Source organism: Diabrotica virgifera, chromosome 5 (genome assembly GCF_917563875.1).
Source record: "Diabrotica virgifera virgifera chromosome 5, PGI_DIABVI_V3a".
Classification (NCBI taxonomy): Eukaryota; Metazoa; Arthropoda; class Insecta; order Coleoptera; family Chrysomelidae; genus Diabrotica; species Diabrotica virgifera.
Genome location: NC_065447.1, coordinates 5,910,764 through 5,937,268, shown reverse-complemented (window position 1 = coordinate 5,937,268; position 26,505 = coordinate 5,910,764). Strand labels below are relative to the sequence as shown.

Below are 26,505 nucleotides of genomic sequence, written 5' to 3'. Positions count from 1 at the left end.
ATTTTAAGGGATAATTCTGCGTGAAAAAATAATGACAGTTGGCTTTATAAACGTAAGTCCGCAAATGTTTCGTTTCCGAGATACGGGATGTTGAATTTTTTCGTACAAACTGACGATTTATTTTATTGCTTTAAAACCGGTTGAGATATGCCAATGAAATTTGGTGGGTTTTAAGACGTAGTTATTGCACATTTTTTGACATACAATTAAGAATTTAATATCCACTATTAGAGCGCATACGTGTAATATGACCGATCTTATTACCCATATGCACGTTAATGGTGAATATAAAATTCTTAATTTTATATCAAAAAATCAGCAATAACTATCTCTTAAAACCTAAAAAATTTCATTTGCATATCTCAACTGGTTTTAAAGCAATAAATAAATCGTCAGTTTGTAAGAAAAAATTCAACATCCCGTATCTCGGAAACGAAATATTTGCGGACATACGTTTATAAAACCAACTGTCATTATTTTTTTATGCAGAATTTGCAACATAAACGAACGAATCAAAAAACATAATGTTAAGAAAACCTGAGGCTATAGTTAGGTTTTAATTTCAGTATTTTATAAATGCTAGAATATTCCACAGGGTGATGCGAACTTTGAGAAAAAAACACAGTTTAACTGGTACACCCGGTATACAATGAAAATTTACCTGTTTAGCAACAATATTATTCCAGTCGTATTTTTAAAGAATCAGGCTATAACATGTTCAAAAAATCACTTAAATCGGCCAACACGTTTAGGAAATATGAGACATCAAAAATGACCAAATTTTTAAGTGGGCCGATTTCTATGCACGTAAGTTTATATTTAAAATACAATTCCAAAGGTTTTTGCACCACCGAAAATTATGTTCATTTTCATACAGCCGGTTTCCGAAACGTTATTCAAATCTCCGATCATCTAATCGGCTGTCAGATTTGATCAACTGTTAACCTGTGATGGGTTTCTCAAACGCCAATTATTGTAAAATTGCATGATCATAGATCATGTAATCGATGATCTGACATACGATTTGGTAGCGATACTGTCACAATTGGCTGTTATCCTTCAAAATTTCAATTATATTAACCTCTAAATCCAAACTTGTATCTTTAGATTCTAAAGGTGCATTCTCTCTTACGTACTGTCACTTTTGTTTGGAGCAAGAATTGAACGAGAGCATTTTAAAAATGAGGCTAGGTATTGTGACGAAAGTTGGAGATATAAAACAGTTTATTTATGATCTATAATATTTTATAATCTTATTTTTATTTTTAGTCTATATATTTACTTTTTATATTTATTTTTAATTTATTTACCGGCTGTTTTATTGTCTTCAAAGTTAGCTGATATAATTTCTCACACGATTTCCCTCTTATTTACATCGCTATAATCATTATGTTCTACTTTTTAGAGCTCTGGCCTCTCAAAAAATAGCTCCACGAGTCTAGCATCCTTGTCACCTTACATTGTTAAAAGAAAAAAAATATAAATTATATAATCAAATATAAAAAATGTCCGAGATATTTATGTTCTGCAAGTTAAATAAATATTTTAAATTATTTCTTCCATAAAAAAATCTTATTTTTATTGAATAATATGATTTATATCATTTACATATGTGTTATTTGACAATTTTTTCCCGGAATTTGTTAATTGCAGTAATTAAAAAACTAAAAAAACTCTTAACAGCCCGTTAATCGACGGATAGTCGCAGATTAGGTAACAGTCCATTTTTACCGCCGTTTGACAAGCGAAACTGGTTAATCGACCTTTCGGAGACTCAAAACACTCATGATCGGCTGTTAACTAACGATTAATCTTTTGTCAGGTGATCGACTGTTGTTAAAACTAGTTTGTTTGACGTTTCTGACGCATTTAATCTATTGTTAATCGTCGATTACATAATTTTTGAGATGATCATCCTTTCGGAAACCGGGCGATAGTTGATTTTCTCGTGAACGGATTAACAGATTCCGCCGTTTTTACTTTATTTTAGATTTTTTTAGTATTTGGGTGATTCCATTTCACAAACTCAATTTTGGATCTCCTATTTGTCTGAAAATTGGTATACATATAGTATTTGCGGGATGTAGAAATAAAACATTTAAGGTCGAATTGTCTTCTTCTTCTTCTCTTTTTTCTCAAAATGTTATTTTAAGCGATTTTACAGTGATTTGGTATTTGTTTAAGCAAATTTGCATTTTTTGTCGTAAAGTATCAATGGAAAACATAATATTTTAATAGAAGGGACTCAAGAATGTCATTATATGGCATTATAATAAGTTATTTTGATTCAATACAAGTTTTTGATTAAATTTGATAGTGTAGAAAACGTTAAACTACCGTTTTTTACATTTTGCTCCATTCCCAAAATACGTCATAATCGATTTGTCTGAAAATTTGCCCACAGATAGCCAAAACATAGGACTTAGAAGAAGTCTTAGTGGTTAGAAGGATTTGAATTATATTATAATACTAAAAAAGTTACATGCAATAGTATGATAGAATTGATTCAAAAAATGACATAACCCAGACATCCAAAGTGAAAGTTATCCTCCAACACCAAATTGATCTATACGCTGTGAGCTCGTACGTAGAGGGGATATTTATAAATTCGCGAGCGCCAGTAATGGCAAGTCTGTAAACGATTACCGGAAATTTGACATAAATGTCAGTGATTAATTTAAAATTAAAAACATTAATTTAAAAAAATATTAGTTGGTCAAAGCTGTGGTATATATTTTTACTTTAAATATACTTACGTTTTAAATACTGAATTTACGTTTTTTTAATGTTCCGTAATACGTGATTATAAATTAATCTATATTAATCTTAGCGCCATCTACACGATAATTGTGAAAGTATCCGAAGTAAGAAATTAATATTTCATCAATAGAACGTCAAAATGATTAGCAAAATCTTAAAAAAATCTATTACAATTTAATTACTTTTTAGCGTTGTAAATATTAAGTTAATTTGGGGGGGGGGGAGAAGTCGGTGAATTCGTAGTTTTTTAGGTTTTTGGTCAATATTTCTAAAACTATAGAGGTTTAGTATGAACAACCTTCTATACAAAAATGTTCTACATTAAATTTGAAATAAAAAAGGCCCTATACAAAATCCTTCTAAAATGAACGGTTCCAAAGTTACGGAGGTAGTATAGTATAATTGGTCCAAAAAAATGCCTAACCCAGACATCCAAAGTAAAAGTATTCCTCCAACACCAAATTGTTCTATATGGCCCACATTTTGTTCAGTAAAAAGTTACACCATTTTGAGCGTCCGGTTTGGGGGGGGGGGAGATGGGGGGAGAAGTCGGTAAATTAGTAGTTTCTTTACGTTTTTCGTCAAAATTTCTAAAACTATGTTTAAGCGTAAACAATGTTCTATACAAAAACGTTCTAAATAAAATTTAAAACAAAAATGGTCCTATCCATAATTGTTATAAAATCAACGGTTCCAGAGTTACGGAGGGTGACATGTGGAGGTTTTCGATACTTTTTATATTTTTTGGGCAATTGATGATGATTTTGGGTGGTGAGGTTGACGTTTCTTCAAGGGATTATCACTAACATACCATCGGCCACTGAAATAGCAAATCCTGTTAAAGAAAATTTCTTTCAATCAGTAAAAATATTATAAATTGCCCATGAAATATAAAAAGTATAGAAAACCCCCACTTTTCACCTTCCGTAACTCTGGAATCGTTGATTTTATAACAATTATGTATGGGACCTTTTTGGTTTCAAATTTGATGTAGAACATTTTTGTATAGAACATTGTTTACGCTAAAGCATATTTTTAGAAATATTGACGAAAAACATAAAAAAACGACTAATTTACCGATTTCTCCCCCATCTCCCCCCCAAACCGGACGCTCAAAATGGTGTAACTTTTTACTGAACAATATCTGGACCATATAGAACAATTTGGTGTTGGAGGAAAACTTTTACTTTTAATGTCTGGGTTAGGCCTTTTTTGGACCAATTATACTATACTACCTCCGTAACTTTGGAACCGTTCATTTTAGAAGGATTATGCATGGGGCCTTTTTTGTTTCAAATTTAATGTAGAACATTTTTGTATAGAAGGTTGCTCATGCTAAACCGCATAGTTTTAGAAATATTGACGAAAAACTTAAAAAAACTACGAATTTACCGATTTCTCCCCCTCTCCCCTCCAAACCCGACGCTCAAAATGGCAAAATGGTGTGACTTTTTTCTGAACATTATGTGGACCATATAAAACAATTAGGTGTTGGAGGATAACTTTCACTGGATGTCTGGGTTTGGATCTAGTTATACCATACTACAATATCATAGTCAAAAATATAGGTGTCTAATGCAAGTACAATTAACTCTGAAAATATCGACCTCACGACAAACATTGTTAAAAAGAAATTGTAATAATTGTAAATACGATTTCTTTGGAACAACTTCAGTTCCTACCATTTTTGTCGAAAAGTTAAAAATGGCGGAGATGGCAAAAACGGTTCTTCTTTAAAATCAAGATGGCAGCTAACTTAACGGAGGAATTCATTCGTGATTTTAAATTTAGGCTACTATTGACCCCCTAAAGATTCGAAAAATAAAATTTTGGACAGCTTGGTATGCAAGGTCAAATGCTATCCCGAATAAACTAATATACTTTTGAGTCTGATATGTAATTTTTTTGTATTGTAATATAATTCAAATCCTTCTAACCACTTAAAGCCCTATGCCTTGGCTATCTGTGGGCAAATTCTCAGCCAAATCGATGATGTATTTTGGGAATGGAGGAAAATAGAAAAAATGGTATTTTAACGTTTTCTACACTATAAAATTTGATCAAAAACCTGTTTTGAATCAAAATAACTTGTTATAATGCCATATAATGATATTTTGAGTTCCCTCTATTAAAATATTCTTTTTTCCATTGATACTTTATGGTAAAAAATGCAAATTTGTTTAAATAAACACCAAATCACTGTAAAACCGCATAAAATAACATTTTTAGAAAAAAAAAAGAAGAAGACTTTTGACCTTAAATATCTTATTTTTAAGTCCTGCAAAAGCTATACACCAAGTTTCAAAAAAATTGGAGATCCAAAAGTTTTTGCCCGAGTGATTTGACATGGAATGTACCATTTACACTGTTGGACAAATAATGTTTAATGTAACTTTTCTTTTGGACATATACCGGGTGGAAAAAAAATAAATGTTTTTCTTATTTTAAGTTTGAGACTCCCTCTAAAGGAGGACAAGGAATACAAGGGTGAGTACCTATACATCGAAAATCATGTTATAGTCTCATGTTTTCTGAACATTCTGTTTTTTTTAATTCCCCTGATGTCTTTAAAAATAAAGAAAATAGACGAATATGCGTTTTAAGTGAAACAATACTGAAAAATACCAACAGTTAATAAAACTTTAAAAACAGAAAAAACATTAAGTTTACCAATATCGCTTGTTTCCTAGCTATTTGATTTGTGTAAATAATTAAAAAAGCCTTAAAATTAGAATTGGCATATAATGAACAAGTTTTTTCCGATTTTCTTTTTTTTTGTATATTATTCTTAGTGACCATAAATTTTTATTGAAGAATATATTTTCATAAAAATAATTAATAAAAAAATAAAATAGGAAATTGTAAATTAGTTTTTATTTTTAATGTTTATGAAATTGTTATCTATTATAATATTATAAAAATTAATCCCCTTTTCACTATGAAACGGCATAACTTGAGAACCACTTTACTGATTTTCTTCATCTTTTGTTAAACAGTTTTCTAATGCTGTGTCGAAGTTTCTTGCGGAAAAAAATTTACGAAAATTGCAGAGAAAATTGAAAAATTTCAGAAAACTTTTATAAATACCGTTCCAATCATAGCTGCAGTAAACTCTGAACACATTTTTTAATTACTCTTTTCAAATGAGCAACATTTCTAAATTTCCTTTAAAGATACATCTTTGCCTGTAGGTAACTCCACAAGAAAAAATCGAATGGCGTCAAATCTGGAGATCAAGGAGGCCAAAAATTTCAGAAGCCCGATGTACTTTTCCATTAAAACGAATTTCAAAGATAAACAGATAAAATTTCTTGTCTCTTACATAAAAAATAAAGTTTTATACGTACCGTAGTGGTGGTGGAACTGCCTAGAGAAGGATTGGGTGATTTTTTATTCGCTTTCTTTTTGGCCTGCCGGTTCGCCGTCCCACCTATAAAACTTTTTGCTCAGTAAACACTTCTCGCTTTTTTTCTGATACCTTGAGTGCGGACAATTCGTATTCGTTAAAAGGTCTTACCACAAAAACAAGTTGTTGCATTATATATTAAATTTAATAAATCTCATTCTCGACATCATTCAGTGTTAATGCTTACATTTTACTTTTGTTGAAAGAAATCATTCGCATTATCTTTAAAATAAATATACAAATAGTAATTCCTAATTAATATTTAGCCTGGAAAACTCTAAAAATCTACTCTAGAGGCAAGATATAAGTTTATTCTCGCGAACACTAAAAAGTTCACATTATATTTACAAAATAAATTCCTAAGTATATTTACATAGTAAACAATTCCCAGTGGTTCCCCGTTCTTTAAGTATTAAATTATATTTAAAAAAAAACAAAAAGAAGTGAAATTGATAATAGAATATATTTAATTTAAAATGAATGCCGAATACAAAGACAAAACTTATATAAAAAGTATTTGACAATATTATAAATGAGTGCAAAAAAATCTGTTTTAGGTGAGAGAAACGTATGTACAACCATACTGCACTACAAGTAATTTTAGATCAAACAGCAACTGTAGAAATATTACATTTATCAAAAAAAGTATGATATTTATACGAGGTGAAGGAACGTGGAACATTTTACCGACGATTTGATAGAAGTATATTAGTTTTTTGCTTATTAAACAAATATTTATAGCTAATAAATGATCACTGATGTTACATTTCAGTTATCTTTTAAACTAAAAGGATTATAATGAAAATATATCAGGAAAAGCATATGTGATGCTACTTTTACTTCATAAAAACTTTTTAGTCACTTGGACATAGAATTTTGCAAAAAAAAAACTCCTGACAGATAAAAATTTCCAATGAAGCTCCTGGATTTTATCTAGAAGTTACTAAATAACCACAAAGGAACTACATTGATTTCAGAAAGGGATTTAGTACTGTACACCATTCACCAAAGATGAAAAGATTACAAGAAGTTTAAACGATATAGTTGTAAAGAATATCCACTGTATTTATGTCAACACATTGTCATAAAGAAGTTACAGTAAACCTACTAAAATGCCCAAATCTCAAAAGAAAATTCAATGAAAATATTTCATACAATGAGTCTTTTAAAACGAAGATTACCGACAAATTATACAAGAAAAAATACTATAAATATATCAACTTGTCCAATGAAACAAAATATGACATAGCAATATGTTGAATTGTGACACACCAAATCGAAATTTTGAAAATTTTGTATCTTAGCTATAACTAGGCTTGCTAAGTTTACTTTGATGATTTCGGGTAAGATTTACCATGTGACTTTTCAAACTACAACTGATCCACTAATTTCTACATTTCAGCTACTTCTTTCTTCATAACAAAAACATCAATGTTACATACACTATGTTGTACTGATACAACTCTTTATCTTACATGCCTTGACATTGACGAAAACCAAATTTGAAATGTTTTCATAGCGATATGGCTAGATAGTTGATACAAAAATAAGAAAAATCAGATATATCTGAGATATACCAGATTGGTTTGTGTGGTATTATTCTGACATCATGGCCTCCATCCGTGGATAGAAACCAAGAATTATTCTAGAAGCCGTCGAGATAGAATAGCGCCCTAATTGTGCCAATAAAAGAGACAATAACGTCACCCAGAATCTAGAAACCGACTAATAGCAACAGTAGTACAGTTATCAATACACTAGTGACGAGACCCCGGAAGTACTGATGCAGATTTCAGAGACTTAAAACTTAGAGCGGAAGATAAAAGAGGAAATTTGCAAGAAAAGTTAATAAAATATATTGAAGTTTGAGGAAATCTCACATAAAGCATGTCCTCTGATACATTTTCGTTCTTTTTATTTCGATTTATTTTTATATGTAAAGTAAAATATACTGAAATCTTATTCTCAATTTTTATTAATTATAAATTTTGAGTTTTTCAACAAAAAAACTAATATGATCTGCTGTATCACCTTCGGGTAAAATAATACACATTCTTTATGACTCACCTTGTATAGCAGATTGAGATTATATACAAAAACAACAAATTAGCAACACCACTTAACATTGCTACGCGAAGATTCTTCAGTCGCTGCTCTAATCGATAAAAAAATTCCCTTCTCTTTCGAAAAATACACTAGTCACAATCGAATTACATTTCCTTCGCAAATAACTATATATGTTTATATACATTTTACATCACAACATAATTAATCCTGATATGAAATATCTTTTTTTTTATATATATAATAATCTACCTATATTTTGGACATTAAAAATTGCTAACATATTTGCCTCATAATAAGTTCACTGCCACCTTAATTTTTTCATTACTTTGTTGAGTTTAGGACTTTGTATTGATTTTTGTTCGGCTGTCTTCTTATATTTCAAGTATTGACATCAAAATTGCCTTTAGGAACGGAAGTGACATCACAAATCACTGATAAACTTTATGTGAGCACGTGGTAGTGGCTAAAAAAATAAATAATGAATGACCTGAGGGTTGTCGAAGGCTAAAAGATGGCTTTAGGGGGGCCTTTGTCAACTAGAGTGTGGGAAAGTTGGCCAAAATATAGCATTTTGGGCGATAGTGGGTGATGAAGTAAACAATCAATGACTTTTCGAAGACGTTAAAGAGATTTTGGTCAACTGCAATATCATTCATTTGTATCCAAAATGAAGAATTTGAAGTAATACTGGGAGAAGAAGTAAATAATCAATGACTGAAGAGCTTTAACAGGCTAGAGAGTGGTTTTAAGAGAGAGGGAGAGGTTCAATGAATAAAAAAGAACACTCTTATCTTGTTACCTATTGAGGATCAGAAAAAGGCTTTGACATTAGTACATGGTTCTCGAATCATAAGCAAAATAAGTAATTTGAATGGTCTCATGCCAAAGATCCAATTGTCCATTAAAGCCTAACAGCATGATCAGCCATATGGTGGAAATTATATTACATATTAGGAAACCTTAATGCCAACCAGTGCCGTTGAAAAATCTGTTATCACATTTTTTGATCTCTAGCAAATTCCTCAATTTTGCACCAAGTGCTATATGTGATATATCATTGGATGAGTATTTTCATATAGATTACCAAACTTCGACTCTAAATGCTCTAAGATAATATTTACGCAAAAAAATAACTTTAAACCAACTAAAATCAAATTCTTAATTTCATTTATACATACATAGAATTCTTTATTTTATCAATTATTTTACAACCCTTCAGTTGACAGTCATATAGGATTATGTGGTCCTATATAGCTTGACAATTATATGACGTCACTTCTGCTTCAGAACGAACGTTGGTCATCTATTGATGGAACATTGATGCCAAATTTTACAGGACAAATTCCTGTGAATTGTAATGAAATATATATAGGTTTTGTAAGTAATATCAGTGTAGCAGTTTTTGATGATCATTTAACTTGAAATATAATCGACAAGCTTCTCTTCTCAAATAAAATTACCAATAAAGTACCAAATAAACTCAACATTGATCATGTTCAGCTTTGTCCACTTTGTAGGTATGTTGTCAAATACTTCACATAAAGAATAATGAAAAAATTAAACCCTCAAATAGCACAAAACAGCCCTAGAGTGCAAACAATGTGGGTGGAGGCCAACACATCAGCCTTTGCCGACCATTAAAAAAATAATAAAAAAATCTAAAACCATACAGTACCACGGACTAGCTTTTTTGTGGTGTTCACGTTGGCTTACCTTTCTACCACCTAGTGAAAATTGTTTAATTTTTCTTATAAAAATTCATGAATTGCATAATCTTATGGTGCAGAATTTAACGGTGTAAGAGTATGTATTATTGTGGGATCGAATAAATTATGAATAACCCAAATTAACAGTATTCTTGTTTTGTCAAGTATTTGTTTTTGTATGTGTCTTTTTAGTAACCTTTTTAAGTTATAATCGATATATTACATATTTTATTATTTATACGCAGAAATCAGCCTCAAAAAGGTTTTACAAAGATAAACAACTGTGTACCGAGCTACTGTCTTAAAAAATCAAGGTATATAAATGTTACATAATGGTTCCAAAATAACAGGAATCTTATTCAGAGACACACACTAACTGACTGTTATCAATATCTCTTATCAGAATTCTCTAGGCTCCATATTATTCCATGGATTGGCAAACTGACAGCAATAAAATATACAAGACAGGAAGCCATGGAAAAGCTGAGATAACGAAGGGAAAACATACTTGCCAATAAGACAGGCCATTCACAGGAAATCAGTATTTGTATTGAAAGTGAGGATGATGTTGAAGCATGGACCTGATTGAAGTTTCTCAGGGAGAAAAGCTTTCACGACGTTTCTCTTAGGGTTCATAATCTTCTGAAATGTGATGCACGGTGAATTGTTCAGTGGTCCACAATCATCCAGTGATTGATCAGATCCATTTGTATGAAAATATCACAAGAAAACTAGATAACAATATAAAGAAAATCAAGTCTATGTTTTCCATAAGTTTTCACATGCTGTCTCTATCTCTTCCTCAATCTCTCTTCCCTTACACATACAGTCTCCCACTACTCCATTATGAACTCCAGATAAGCATATAGATAGTTCATTGGATATTTTTGTGAGATAATCTGCACGAAAATGTTGGAAGTACTGAAGTTCGAAAGGAAATACTCAGTATTGGCCTATTTTTATCGAAATAAATGGTATCCTCAACTTCAGATCATCAAGAACAACTGAATGAAAAAGTATCGAACTTAAAAAACCTTCAAATCCATGGTAAAGAGTAAAGAAAATCTAGTTTTGAAAGAAAACTTTCCATTAATTTATTATTTGCACATGTGACTCCATTGCAGCTTCTTGTGTTGACATACAACTAACTTAAAACGGAAAATAAGAATAAATTTCTGAATAATAAGAAACCAAAGAAGAGGAAACGTCTGATGAAGCCACAGAGAAGTCACTCATGTTAAGTACAAGTAAACTGTGGCAGAAATTCTTGAAAAATACGGAGTTATTAATTTTATACAAAAGAAGAAAATTGAATGTGTAGAGTAGTCACTAAAGGTTCATTAAGAAAGTACGAACAAGGGTATAAAATATGTAAATTACAGTGTAATTTCTTATACAGGGTGTCCCCGAAAATAGTGCGTTCCTTAAAGGTATAGGTAGAAGGCACAATGTAGAGCAAAAAAGTCTATAAATTTTTTTCTAAATTGATCCGTTTGACCAAAAAACGAAAATGCATTTTGATATGCAAATTGAAGTCTGGCAACAACGCGCTACTCAAAAATCAAAAGATTAAAAAAGTAGGTTTGTAGGTCAGTTGCATCTGGTAGGTAAATTAATGTAAATATCAACCAAACCCATATCCATTATTTTGCAGGTAGGTACCTACGATGTCAACAACTCCAAAAATCACACCTCAAAGTAAATAAACAAGGGGTTATTAGGTTAAATTTCCACAGTCACAGCAAGTTCTTCTAGGCTACGTTGCCATGTCATTCAAATTTATGAAAATAAAAATTCATTTATATGGAGAACAATGTAATTTTTTTCTTGGAAACGGTTAACTTTAGAAAAAAATGTTATAGGACTTTTTTGTTCTACATTGTGTATTATATCCATACCTTAAAGGAACGCACTATTTTCGGGGACACTCTGTATATAATTATAATAAAAAATTATTAACCCCGGCATATTATGTATATTCCTAATGTCATGTCAGTAAATGTTTTTGTGTTTATCTGTCTAAAGTAGTAGTATAAGCGTATGAAAGAGAGCATGCAATTCATGAACTTAAGCAATCACGACTTATTATATTTTAAAATTAATTTTTCTTTATATATCGATAGACAAATTTCTTGATGCGAGGGATGATTATTTCAAATAAAAAAATATACAGCCGCCACACACATTGTCTGCTTGTCTGCAATAAAAATGTAGTAGCGCGGATGTGAAAAAGATAAAGCACAAATATCACCTCAGACGTATATCTATATATAAATTACATCAACCATATAAAGCAAAAAATTGATTTGTGGTAAGACCCGATGGCCTGTATGGTTGGTCCGGATACGCCGTCCCCACACTATAATGCACTCAAGGTATTGTATAATACTGCTCGCCAAACTTCGACAAATAACCTGCGACAAATTACACCATCTCCTGGTTATTTCTCGAAAAGTAGCTTGTCATAATACTATGTCAAATTCACGATATACAAAATAACAAAACACAAGTGATGATGAGTTCAGATTGTGGCAGTCTCCACTGTTTAAATCATACAACGGCTTCAATCCAAATAAAATCAATTCAAAAACAGCACCAGCATAAGTATATTATTGATTTGTTCCTACTAACTCCGTTACAGCTGATCAGCGACAAAAATTCGTCAACAATTGCTTACAATTTTATTCACTTTATATTAAATTCAACTACGTTTTTCCAGTTATCTAGTAATTTGTCTAATAAGAAAAGAACTAAAAATAAAAAAGTCTTTACATTTCCATGTCAAGTTTTTTAACACGTGGGTCCCCTGCAACACGTATGCCTAAAAAATTGTATAAAAAATCCATACTTTCCTATCATTTTATCTACAAGTGAGATAATCATTATTATACACGCGTTTTTTTTTGAGAAAAGAAAAAAGCATTAAGAAGAAAAAGCTGGAGTACTTCGAACATGTCATGATAGGTCTCAAATATAGGTTTCTCCAAGATATTATGGAAGGGAAAATAGCAGACAAACGCAGTTCAGGACGAAGAAAGACTTCATGGTTAAAGAACGTATGGATTTGGTATAGTATTGATACAAGCATGGTATTTAGAGTGGCAGTGAATAAAATTAAGATAGCTATAATGGTAACCAATGTTCTGAAAGGTCATGGTACATGAAAAAGAAGTATGTTATTATGGTTGTGTATTTAATAACACAATACTTTCAATGTGTGGGTGATATTCGAAAAGGGGTGTGAGTCTTAACCAAGAAATATCTAAAAACATGAAATTTCCTTATTTTTTGTAGTGTATTAAATGAATGAGCAGCCTTAACCAAAAGACTTTTACTCTTGATACTATTTCCTAAGCTATCAAAATTAACAAAGTTAAAATAACTTCCCAAAAACTTTTCCTATAGCTACTGATCTTCCGATGATTTGGCAACACTGTCAAACTATGACACCATAAATTTGAAGGTCTGATCAAAGCTTAAAACGGTTTTAGTAGGAAAAATCCATATATATGTCACTACTTTATTATTTCATATTATGTTAAACTCTGCATAAAAACTTTTGTGATTTGCTTTGATAAACCGACCATTTGATTATTGTTCAGGTCCACTTGTTTCAAATCGAAATAAATGATTTTTTCTCGATACAGATACGGCGCAAAAATGAGCCTCGTTTTAAAACTATCCGATATCGACAATGAACTGTTGGAATGTAAATCAAGATTCCACAAAGCAAAAGAAAAAAGTTCTCGTTTCGAGAAGAACCTCAAAATCAAACGAATAAGTACAGTTATATCACCTTAATACGGATCTGCACGTCAGAAAAATCACTTATTCCCTCTTACTGCCTTATTACTACAACCGAAACAAGCAAACGCTGGGTAACATATCTCAATAAATTCCGCAGTAAGTGTTTAAATCTTTTTACAAAACAGTTTCAGTACTTGATACTTCGTCACCTGTCAAGATTACGCGCACTTCCCAACATATTGTAACCAAGTAACCGTTCGTTACTACAATATTGTCAATTTGTGAAGAAACATTTAACATAAATCACATTTTACAAGAAATTCAGCGACGTTTGGCAACAATGTTTTTCTAATTCAATACACTGTTGCCGTGCGTTATTTCTGTATAGCCATATTTCATGTATAGAGCCCAAAAATAAGAATTTTTCCCATATAAAATCATGTACCATGGCTAAAATGGAAGTTTTTGTACAGGTTAAGTTGATTTTTGTATTTACTCTTCCAACAACTGATAATAGTGGTGGGACTAAGTTACTAACGTGAAATTCACACTGGGATTGCAGTAGGGTTAAGATAGGAATGCGCATTCAGTGTTGCCACAGTTCCTGTGTGACGCTCTTCAGAGAGCAATCAACAACTGGTGATGACTGATAACCCTGTGCGTTTATTCCCCATTAGAAATGTATTGCCCTATCTTAGCCATACTGCATTCTCGGTGTGAATTTCTCAATAGTGGGGTTATTTTCTAAGATGGATGTTCCCACCGCAAAAATTTATATTTTTGGAAGGAAATCTTATGATGATTTGAATTTTTTCTTTTTCTTGTTTTCTTCATGATTTTTGTGTCCCTGATTCTTTACTGGTAATATAACCATATTCGTCTAGCATTTTGGTAAAAAACCTTTCGTTATTCTTCATACCTCACATGACACATTGTGTTGCTCAAATTAAGTCATATACAGCTCAATTTTGTTGCTGAAATACTTATGTCCCTGATATTCTTTAACTATGTTATCTTTAATTTTTCCTTGTATGGAGAATAAACCTACACTGATACTTTTTCTTCTAGTCCCAGGACCGTTTTCGATCGTTGCATATAATGTTGACTTTATTGACACTGATATTTAAGTGGCAAAAATCCTTGGGCTCTACACACTCTATAAACGGTTAATTTTGTTTCTTCATTACATCTATTTCTCATTCATTTAACGCAAATACTTTTTTTCAAAGTAAAAGATACATTATTTACATGACCATTTCCTACTTATCTCTCTTTTCAATGAACTCGTGAGGTCAAACGAGGGAATGGAGATTATGAACATTTTCAAATAGTAGAAGCTCAGAACTCTTTTGTTTCGTTAGTGAATATGAGAACAGGACTCGACTTTTGGATACCATAAATTGTATTGAAGCATTTAATGTAATCTACTGCTTATAATCTTAGTTTGTTGAGACAACAGTGAAGAAGAATTATGAATTAATCCCATTCCAGAAGTAGGAAAGACAATCAAAATCACTGATGATGGGGACCTCACACTATTTTCTTGTAAAAATTATGAAAAATCTGTGAAAAATGAAAAATCCTCTTCTTGTACACACATACATACATTCTTGTGAGCAAAATATCAAGCAGGACAGTCGACAGAAACTTCATTGGTGCGGTGCGTCTTCGTAGACATAGAATGGACAATTCGTAAACAATAGAGAGAGGTTGTGAGTACTCGAGTGTAGAGATGGAAAGAAACTAGCGTTATGATCTACAGAAAGAAATAACAATAATAAAAAAGAAATACAATAAAGAATTTAAGAACAAATCAAATGTCTCGATTACTGAGATCTTTAATGAAATGGTTCACAAACTCCATCCACCTCATGTGACTTCACGATTTCACCAGTCCATAATTTCGGTGACGACACATAATTTTGCCACAATCTTCCACGATTATTTGCTTGAAAAACTGGACTCGTGTACAGTTGCCAAAATCAGTCGCGCTAACATAAAAATCGAGGAGACATAGTTCTTTTTTTGCACATAAACATATTCAACAAAATAAATAAATAACGCTCGAGACCGAGATAGGATGAGTTGGTGCGGCCACTTTATTATACAAAACAAAACGTAAAATTTTAAGAAAATTAATAAAAAACGCTAATGGACTTCGCAAGACACACAGCAGTTAAGAACTTACGTAAAAAATTATATTATTAACTAAAATCAATTACACGATAGTATGGAATATAAGGTAAATATTATATATTCATAAAAATCACTAAAATCACTTTTTGGGTACTAATAATAAATTGCATGATATATTAAGATAATAAAATCTCACAAACAACACAAAAATACTTTGTAAGTTAAAGCAAAACAAGCGAAATTTACGTAATGATTAAACTTTTAGTGGAACAAGAAAAGAGATGGAAAATGTGGCAAAAAAGCAAATTTTGGTCGTAAAGTAGTCTTTAGTAGTAAAGTCGTAAAATATAAATTTAAATTAAAATAAATATTTGCTCATTGACTACGTATTTATTGGATATGGGCCTAAAAGTTAAATAAATTTATAAAAAATTAAAAATATTTATATTAAAACAATCTTATATCAAAAACAAAATTCTGATGGAATATTGAAAAATTTGCAACGAAAAATAAGAAAATAATGATCCACGTTTAAACATAATTTTCAGGCGAAAAAAGCAGCTTAAAAACTTCAACTAAGATATATTAACTTGTTCCATTTATAATACAAATATCACGAAAACAGAATGATTTTTTTGTCATCTTTTCTATTTATTTTCAGACTCAAAAAAGAGTTGATAACTTGCTGTGCCTTGCTCGGTCTATTCCTAGCGGAGTAACTTTTCTCGCGAAAGAAAAAACCACTAAATAATGGCACCTTTAATGTCCTTAAAATATCGCTCGTTCATTTATCGACGAACGTCTCTTAAAACAGAAAAAGACACGATATATATGCATGGGAAATTTGTTTAGCGAAACCACGTTTCCAAAAATGAGTTTTTTTTAAGACACCACCTTGTATATCGCTTTAATGACGTATAAGCTAACCTGCTTCACTGTCACTGGAGTCGCTAGAACTAGAGGACAAACTGCTACTACTGCTGTCGGAGTCCGAACTGCTGGAACTAGAGGATAGGCGGCCTGAGGGACCTCCCGCGCCCGTTGGGTCTACCTTGTTGGCTTCATCTGTAACAGAACAACAACTATTACACTACAAATTAGATACAGTCACAATTATACAGTAGGCCGATCAGGGAACACAAAATTTTACGAAAACCTCCAAAAAAAATAAAGGAAGGATGAAAATTTGGGAATAGGTAGTTGAAATTGTCTATTATTATACAGGGTGTTTCATTAATAATTGTCCATATAGCACAAAATACGAAGATTTAACCTAAAACACTTAGATAAAATGTGGTTCCTTACTAAGTTTATCTAAAGGGTGTTTTATCTAAAAATTTAAAAAATATTTTTGCCCAGCATATTAAAACTATTCGAAGTATCCTTTTCATACTTGGCAGAAAGTGCGACTACTATACACCCTACTAAATTATGATAAACACACGTTTCTAGCTACTACCAGAGGCGTACGGCAGGGGATAGTAAATGGTTGACCCTTCTCAAATTCTACGCCACTGAAGGAATTACTATTTTAGTTCCATTTTTAGATTATCCAATACTTTCTACGTAAATAATATACTCCTCATTGGTAACGATAAAGTCATTAGTTTTCGAGATATTTGAAATTAAATATGAAACAGCACAGTTATTTTGATTAATTTATGGTATGATTCATATGATTGAAATTTAAAAAATTATTTGTACTCAATACTTTAAAACTATTTGGTGTATTCTTATCATACTTGGCAGAAAGTGTAGGTACTGTACACCCTACTAAATTAAGATAAATAAACGTTTCTAGCTACTACCAGAGGCGTACGAAAGGAGACAGTGGCTGGTTGACCCTTCCCAAATTCTACGCCACTGACGAAATTGCTATTTTAGTGTAATTTTTTGATTTTTCAATACTCTTTACGTAAATAATATACTCTTCATTCGTAACGATAAAATGATTAGTTTTCGAGATATTTGAAATTAAAAATGAAGCGACACAATACATTAATCAAAATAACCGTGTCGTTTCATTTTTAACTTCAAAGATCTGGAAAACTAATGATTTATCGTTACGAATGAAGAGCGTGTTATTTTTATAGAAAGTATTGGAGAATCCAAAAATTTAACTAAAATAGCAATACCGCCAGTGGCGTAGAATTTAGAAATGGTCAAGCATTCACTTTCCCCCGTCGTACGCCTCTGGTAATAGACAGAAACGTCTGTTTAACATAATTTAGTAAGTAGTTTGTATAGTACCTATACTTCCTGAGAAGTATGAAAAGGATACGTCGTCGAATAGTTTTAAAATGCTGAGCAAAAATAATTTTTAAATTTTTAGATAAAACACCCTGTAACTTAGTAAGGAACCACATTTTATTTAAGTGTTTTAGGTTAAATCTTCGTATTTTGTGCTAAGGTTTCTCCAGTTACTATATGGACAATTATTAATGAAATATCCTGTATAAGAAAAAGTTTACAATTCTACATCCCTCCCCCCATTTTACAAAAATCGGGAAATACGGGGTGAAAAATATTTTCTCGGCTGTGAAAAAATATAAGTTCAAAATAAGTCCGAAATTGTATAAAATGACTAATTCTAAGTAACTTTTGTTCTATTGGGTTTTTTCACTATGTTAATACTTTTCTAGTTATTTGCGAGTGAATATGTTCACTTTTAAACAAAAAAAAACATGTTTTTGGACGGTTTTTCGCAGATAACTCAAAAAGTAAGTATTTTAGCGAAAAAATTTTCCTTAGCAAAAGTATAGCTTATAAAAAACTGAAAAAAATGGTGTATGCATGAAGTCTGCAGACCCAGTATGAGCAGAGTTGTAGCTAATGAAAAGTAGGTTCTTCTTCGTCAAATTCCAAATAGAATATTTTAATTTGAAATAACCCAAAAACGGAGCTCTTTTCGGGAAAAATTCATTACAACTTTTTTAAAGTTTAAAAAAAAAGGTTTACTTTTGTTTTTAAAAAAAACTTCTGACATTAAAAGTAAGTGAGTTATCGCGAAAATCACCCCCTAATTGACTTCCCAAATAAAATTAATCGTAATCGCTTCACAAGTTACTTTACTTATGTATTGTTTATATTATCTATGTTTCATTGGTTCAAAGTGCTCATTTTTGAAAAAAATTGGGTTTAAAATAAAACATTTTTTAATTTTGAAAAAAATGGAATTTTTTATGGAATTAACTTAAAAATTATTAGTAATACCAAAAATCTCAAAGAGTTATAAAATGTTCGTTTTGTTATTATGAATATTTTTGATTTTTTGTTTTCTTGTTAGACAAAAATTGGTTATGCTATGGCTGTTCAAAATTTGCCTAAACTCGTGATTAGTTACTCGTTCAAGCCATTTTAACTACAGCTTTTTCAAAAATAAGCACTTTGACCCGATGAAACTTAAAGATCATATAAATAATACATAAGCAAAATAACCTGTCAAGTGGTAATGATAAAATTTATTTGTGATGCTAATTAGAGGGGTTATTTTGGCAATTTCTTTTACCAAAAAATAAAAGGGACCAACAATATTTTGAGCGTAACTCACTTGCTTTTAATGTTAGAAGTTTTTTTAAAAAACAAAAATAAACCTTTTTTTTAAATACTTTAAAAAAGTTAAAATCAATTTTCCCCGAAAAGTGCTCCGTTTTTGGGTTATTTCCCATTGATTCGATTTGGAATTTGACGAAGAAGAACCTATTTTCATTAGCTACAACTTTGCTTCTACTGGGTCTACAGACCTTATGCATACACCATTTTTTTTTTCAATTTATCATAAGCTATACTTTTGCTAAGAATATCTTTTTCGATAAAATACTTACTTTTTGAGTCTATCTCCGAAAAACCGTCCAAAAACATGTTTTTTTTGTTGAAAATGAACATATTCACTCGCAAATAACTCGAAAAGTATTGACTTAGCGAAAAAACTCTATAGAACAAAAGTTGTTTAGAATTAGTCATTTTATCAAATTCCGGTCTTATTTTGAATGTATATTTTTCACCTTCGAGAGGGATGTAGAATTGTAAACTTTTTCTTATATAATAATAGACAATTTCAACTACCTATTCCCAAATTGTCATCCTTCCTTCATTTTTTTTGGGGTCAGATTGTTCTTTGATCGGGCTACAGGTTGTCATGTATAATATGATTGTATATCTTTGGAACTACAACTGATATCGTGACATATTAGGGGACATGTACAAGAAAAATGGCGCAGTCAACAGGATAAACAATATCAATTTTTTTTGGGTAAATATGTCAATATTTAAAGTTGGTATCTGTATCGGGATAGGGTTGGACCGGTACGAAAATAAGAATCGGGACCGATTCTTCCTGGGTGGTGAGAACTATAGCTGCATTTCTATTAAACTATAAATCTTGTTCCTTGCTATCCGAAGGGTGTCCACAAACGCTGAATAATGCCGCAAATTTGTACAAAGAAAAAACGTAAAGAAAGAAATTAAACAGTGGGATAGAAGAGAAAATGACTGAAATAACAGAAAAGAGGGGAAACTAGGAATTAGATTATATTGTTATAGGAACCGTACCGAAACACACCCAAAATATAACCATAAAACAACTATTTGGTCTGCATTATACAGAGTGAGTTTTATGTATGGAAACACTCAATTATCTCGGAAACAGCTTGTACGAATTTTATAAATTTTGGTGGGCAAGGGTTTTATAATGCGGCCGATATCATAGTGTTAATTACATTGTTGTCAGATCTTCCGTTTTTTTGGAAACCTAATGAACTTTTCTATTTCAAATGGAACACCCTGTATATTTTTTGCGTGTAAATACTGATTATTTTTCATGTTATATTCCCTATACCTAAATGCCACAATCTCGGGTTATTGCTACATTTATTACAAAAAAAAAATCAACAAATTATAAAAATCAATTTTTTGGCCCGGATAGACATTGTTTTAGGTTCTTTGGCTCATTAGGAACAAAAAAGGTCTATTGTATTTTTTCTCTAAAGTTAATCGTTTCCGAGTTATAAACAATTTAAAACTGAAAAAAATCGAAAAATTACGATTTTCAAGGTTTAAAACACAATTAAAATAAATATACTAGTTTTGAAACTACGAAGTGCCTAAAATTCAAGATCAAACCTTATTTTATTAGCTACCAATAAGTTGTACGGGCTTATTTCATTTTAAAATATTGTTTTTTAGTTGTTTAATTGTATTGATCGCCCGTCCTCTCATATGCGCTTCATTAACAATTAAAAAACAAGGTTTTAGAATAAAAAACAAAGAGCTTGTATTTAGCTATTTCGTAGTTTCAAAAAGTACCTATATCTTTTACTTGTGTTTTTGTTGAAAATCGTGATTTTTCGTTTTTTTTTTTTTCAGTTTTAAATTGTTTATAACTCGAAAACGAATAAATTTAGAGAGAAATTAACAAAAGACCTTTTTTGTTGGCAATGATCCAAGGAACCTAAAATAATGTCTACCCGGGCCGAAAAAATTGATTTTTATAATTTGTTTAAAGTTTTCTTTTTAAATAAATTTAGCAATAACTCCGAAAATATGGCATCTAGGTATAGGGAATGTAACATGAAAAGTAATCAGTATTTCTTATAGACTTCAAAACGCAAAAAATATAAAGGGTGTCCATTTGAAATAAGAAAGTTCATTAGATTTAAGGAAAAACGGAAGATCTGACAACAATGTAATTACCACTGTAAGATCGGCCGCATTAGAAAACCCTTAGACACCAAAACATCTAAAAATCGTGCAAACCGTTTCCGAGATAATTGAGGGTTTCCATACATAAAACTCACTCAGTACAGTAAACGTCTATTGATAAGGTGGTGGTGGTTCGCCTCGAGTTAAAATGAAATGGCTACAAAACTACACCATCATTTATTAAATCTTGCCCAAGTATACTTTTGCTCCTAGAGCATCTTCAGGGGCATTTCGTCAAAACAGGAAGGTGTCCTTGAATGTTATTAAACACTTGTCTCATTTGGGATGGCAAAATTAACATATAACATACATTATCACTAGACAAAGGACAAACAGATAAAAATTAATTGCCGGTACTACTTCTACGTCAGGTACATGTTGAAGAGAGGTACAATCTTCAAAGGCAATTAATTTTTATTTGTTTGTCCTTTGTCTAGTGTACGTTATATGCTAATTTTGCCACCCCAAATGAGACAAATGTTTGACATTCAAGGATGCCTTCCTGTTTTGACGAAATGCCTTGAAGATGCTCTAGGAGCAAAAGTATACTTGGGCATGATTTAACTCAGTGCTCGATGTCTGCCTTTTATTTCCGTATTCGAGCATTCAACCACTTCCTATTTTACACCATAATTACCGTTATCTGTCATTGATATTTGCTGCCTCGTTGGTGTGTTAACACACCGTTATAGCCAGTACAGATTTGACAACATTTATTAGCTTATTAGAGGATCTATAACATGCATGTTAATATAATTATCAAGAAAAAGCTACTTATACCACCAGGCATATATTTTTTAACGATTTCGTATTTTTTTCGCTCTCCTTATTAGTTCGTTTATCTAACTTTGTACAACATATTAAATTTATTCTGAAGCTATTTCCTTGTGGCATTTTTATAATCAACTATTTTTAATGGGAATAAGCCACAATTTTACCAAAAAAATTATTTTATTAACGTTTCTAAGGCCAAATCGGGTTTCGTTGTCAAAATACAAAATATTAAATTTAAATAGAGTCACCGAAAAATTCCTGGGAAAAGTTATGGAAAGCAAAAATGGAAACGATAATGACAGAGAGGAACCTCATTGACGATTTTAGGGTTTTATGATGATCTTCCATATTCTATTCACTATTGATTTGTAACCTTTTCATTTTAGCTAATTAATCAGAAATATTGATGCCCTTCCGGTCGTTTAAGGGCTTCTTCATAGAGAATGACACTAAATATAAATGGCCAAAACACCAAATATGTATATCGAAGGTTAACCTGCAAAACCTCGTAAATCGATTTTTGGTCCATTATGACTTTTATTACTTTGTTGGTTTATACTTTTACATATCTTTTAAACTACGAAAGCTCGTAAGTCTATACAGTAAGGTCTCTTTTTATGCGGATTTTTTTAATGCGATTTTGAAGTTGTGCGGTTTGTAGTTCATTCAAAAATTTCTATTATTAACAACTAATATCATTAATATTATTAACTATTCACATCCAGATATCAGTAAAGTGAGCGTTTGCAATTTGATTTGGGGATTCCACTTATTACATGATGTCGCTATGACATCATTCAGAGTCTCACATTGAAAGGTACAAGCTGTAGTTGTTTTGAAATTAAATTTTCTCTTAGAGGTACTTCATTCATTTTTATAAGTGACTAGTTTAAATTTTGCTGATTTCAAGTTGCAGTATAAAGCCGCGTCCTCACTGGTAAAAATTTGCAAGAACCAGCTGTTCGCCGCAAATATTTGCGTGCTCGAGGTAAATTGTGCTAATTAGGACGTGTTTGTCGCATACATCGGATGCAATAATTTTCGACGCACACAACGCATATATGCTCCATCGGTTGTCGGTTTTTGAGCGCAGATAAAAGGATTTGCGTCGCATAAGCTTTGCAGTGTGAACGAATGATAAACAAATTTTCGATGGTCAAGCAATTAAATTCGCGACGCAAATTTTTGCGACAAACCATTAGTTCAATACGCACGTAAAAATTTACCACTGAGGACGCGGCTTTATATGCAGCACATTTTGATTTCTGCATCGAAACGTTTAAAGTGAGTGTTGTAAAGTTTTACTTTTCATTAGAAGAGGTTTTTGCCATCTCAATATCGTAAGTCTATTTTTTATTTATTTTTTTTTTTTTTTTGGTGGACAAATGTTTTGGTTTTATGTGATTTTAGAAAATTACGGAACGTATTCCTACTTTTCAATGCAAGTCAAGTCTTTTTTAATGCGATTTTTTTATATGCGCTTTTCTGTAGAACGTATCCACCGCATAAAACGAGACCTTACTGATGTTCAACAGGAAGATGAACTGTACTGTAAGGAAGCTACTATCTATGTTTTAATTTACACTTCTGTTACACTATGTTTAAATAACTTCTATGTCTAGAGTGTAAATTAAAACATCAACAATTAAAACAGATCTAGGTATACACCTGGATTAATGACTAATCTGGCAGATCTTTACACCCAAAAGAATGCAAATAAGTGAAATTTACGTTATTTGCGTAATGAAGCGATCCTCCGCGTAATGACCAAATTGTGGGTCTATAATTATGACAATAAATATAAAAATAGTGGGTTATTCACTTATGGTGGATTGCCAGCAACTACAATCTGGCAATTATCAAACTTTTCCAGTAGTAAATGTCCCGTGGTATATCACACCTACATCCGTCTAATCCTTCGAGTCTTGATTCAGTAACACCAACGAATATTGACGCTCATAGAAAGTTAACGCTTATAGAGGCCATGTCTTTCGTTTTACATGTAAATAAAACAATTTTATGACGAAGTCGGTAGAATATACACTCACCGGCACGAAAAACCGGCACCCCACAAAATGGGTTAATTTTTGATGTCTCGAATTTCCTAAACCTGTTGTCTGATTTAAGTGATTTTTTTAATATGTTATAGCCTTATTCTTTACCAATATCACTGTAATAATATTGTTGCTAGAAAGGTAAATTGTCATTGTATACCAGGTGTACCAAACAAACTGTGTTTTTTGCTCAAAGTTCAACACATCCTGTGGAATATTCTAGCATTTATAAAATACTGAAACTAAAACCCAACTACAGCTTCAGGTTTTCTTAACATTTTGTTTTTTTATTCATTCGCTTATGTTGGATAATAAAAATGTTAGGTACTTTAACAAATAGCTATGTTATTCATCAATACAGGGTGTTTCTAAATAAGTTTATCAAACATTAAGGGGTAATTCTGCATGAAAAATCAATGACCGCTTGCTTTATAAACATATGTCCGCAAATTCTTCGTTTCCGAGATACGGGATGTTGAATTTTTTCTTACAAACTGACGATTTATTGATTGCTCTAAAACCGGTTGAGATATGCAAATGAAATTTGGTAGGTTTTAAGAGACAGTTATTGCATATTTTTTTGACATGCAATTGGCGCACCATTGGCGTGCATACGGGTAATATTACCCGTATGCACGCCAATGGAGAATATAAAATTCTTAATTGTATGTCAAAAAATGCGTAATAACTGTTTCTTAAAACCTACCAAATTTCATTTGTATATCTCAACCGGTTTTAGAGCAATCAATAAATCGTCAGTTTGTAAGAAAAAATTCAACATCCCGTATCTCGAAAACGAAGAATTTGTGGACATATGTTTATAAAGCAAACTGTCATTATTTTTTCATGCAGAATTACCCCTTAGAGTTTGTAACACTTATTTAGAAACCTAACTTTTTTATTATCTCACATAAGTGAATGCATCAAAAAGCAAAATGTTAAGGAAGCCTAAGGCTATTGTTGGGATTTAATTTCAGTATTTTATAAATGCTATAATATTCCACAAAGTGTTCCGAACTTTAAGGAAAAAACACAGTATGATTGTTACACCCGGTATAAAATGACATTTACCTGTCAAGCAACAATATTATTACATTGCTATTCTTAAATAATAAATAACAGTTTTAGGAAATTCGTGACATCAAAAATTGCCCATTTTGTGGGGTGCCCGTTTTTCGTGCCGGTGAGTGTAGAATAAAATAAGAAATTCATAGGTACATACAAAATATAATTATTTTTTTTACTTTTGGTAGACAATTTTAAGAGATCAGATAGTCAAATTTGTCATGCACGCAAAAAATCGCGTTATTTTATAAGTCGATCTCCGTGGATTTATTAATTGTTTTTATACAGTCTGTTCCAATGAAAATTTGATCCCCGCAGAAATTCAGAAACCAAGGGCTTCAAAAAAAAGGCATTTGTCAATTTATAATGGAAGGGGGACGAATTTTCATGTAAAATTCATGCCCTCAAATGTAACCCCCTACTGCCCCGCGTCAACATCATTTGAAAGGTATTTTTTTTCTCTACACGACACCCTATTTTTTTTAATTTACGTTGTAAGTTTGAAGGTAATTTTGGACTTGAACAAATTTACTATAAATTAGTTAAATCCAAAATTATCTTTTAAGTTATTCCGCAAATTAAAAAAATAGATGGTTGTGTAGAAAAAAAAAACCTTTCAAATGATGTTAGCCCTTGCTACCACACTTGCTATTTAAAAAAAAGTGGGGTTGACGCTGGGCAGTAAGGGGTTACATTTGAGGGCATGAATTTTGCATGAAAATTCGTTCCCCTCCCATTATAAATTGACACGTGTTTTTTTATTAAATGATGTGACTAGACTACACTTGCTATTTAAAAAAAACTGGGTGTTGATGCGGGGCAGTAGAGGGTTGGGTCAATCCATGCCAAGTGGTCCAATATAAATTAAGTTGGTTGCTTGACTATTTTTAATATTTTTTATTTTTCTACCTTTAAACTTCAGTCTATAGAGACTACACAATTCCATTTATTTTATTTTTTAAAAATTTAGTTTGCCGATGACGGCCATTTTTGTTAAAGCGTATCGATCATTTTCACGGAAAACATGTAATGGCTTCGCTCTTTAGCCAATATTTTCACTGAGGTTTGTCCTAGAACAATAAATCAAAAA

General features: G+C 31.5%; 1 protein-coding gene across 8 annotated transcripts in view; it reads right to left on the bottom strand.

Annotated features, from left to right (window-relative positions):
- Positions 1-26,505, bottom strand: part of LOC114341830 (bromodomain-containing protein 3) — a 152,588-nt gene that overhangs the window by 19,063 nt on the left and 107,020 nt on the right. For all 8 annotated transcript variants that reach the window (XM_050652246.1, XM_050652247.1, XM_028292734.2 and 5 more), the window contains 2 exons: positions 16,750-16,887; positions 6,108-6,190 (listed from right to left, as the gene is read on the bottom strand). In XM_050652246.1, coding sequence (XP_050508203.1) covers positions 6,108-6,190; positions 16,750-16,887 — 221 coding nt within the window. The remainder of the gene's footprint in view (positions 1-6,107; positions 6,191-16,749; positions 16,888-26,505) is intronic.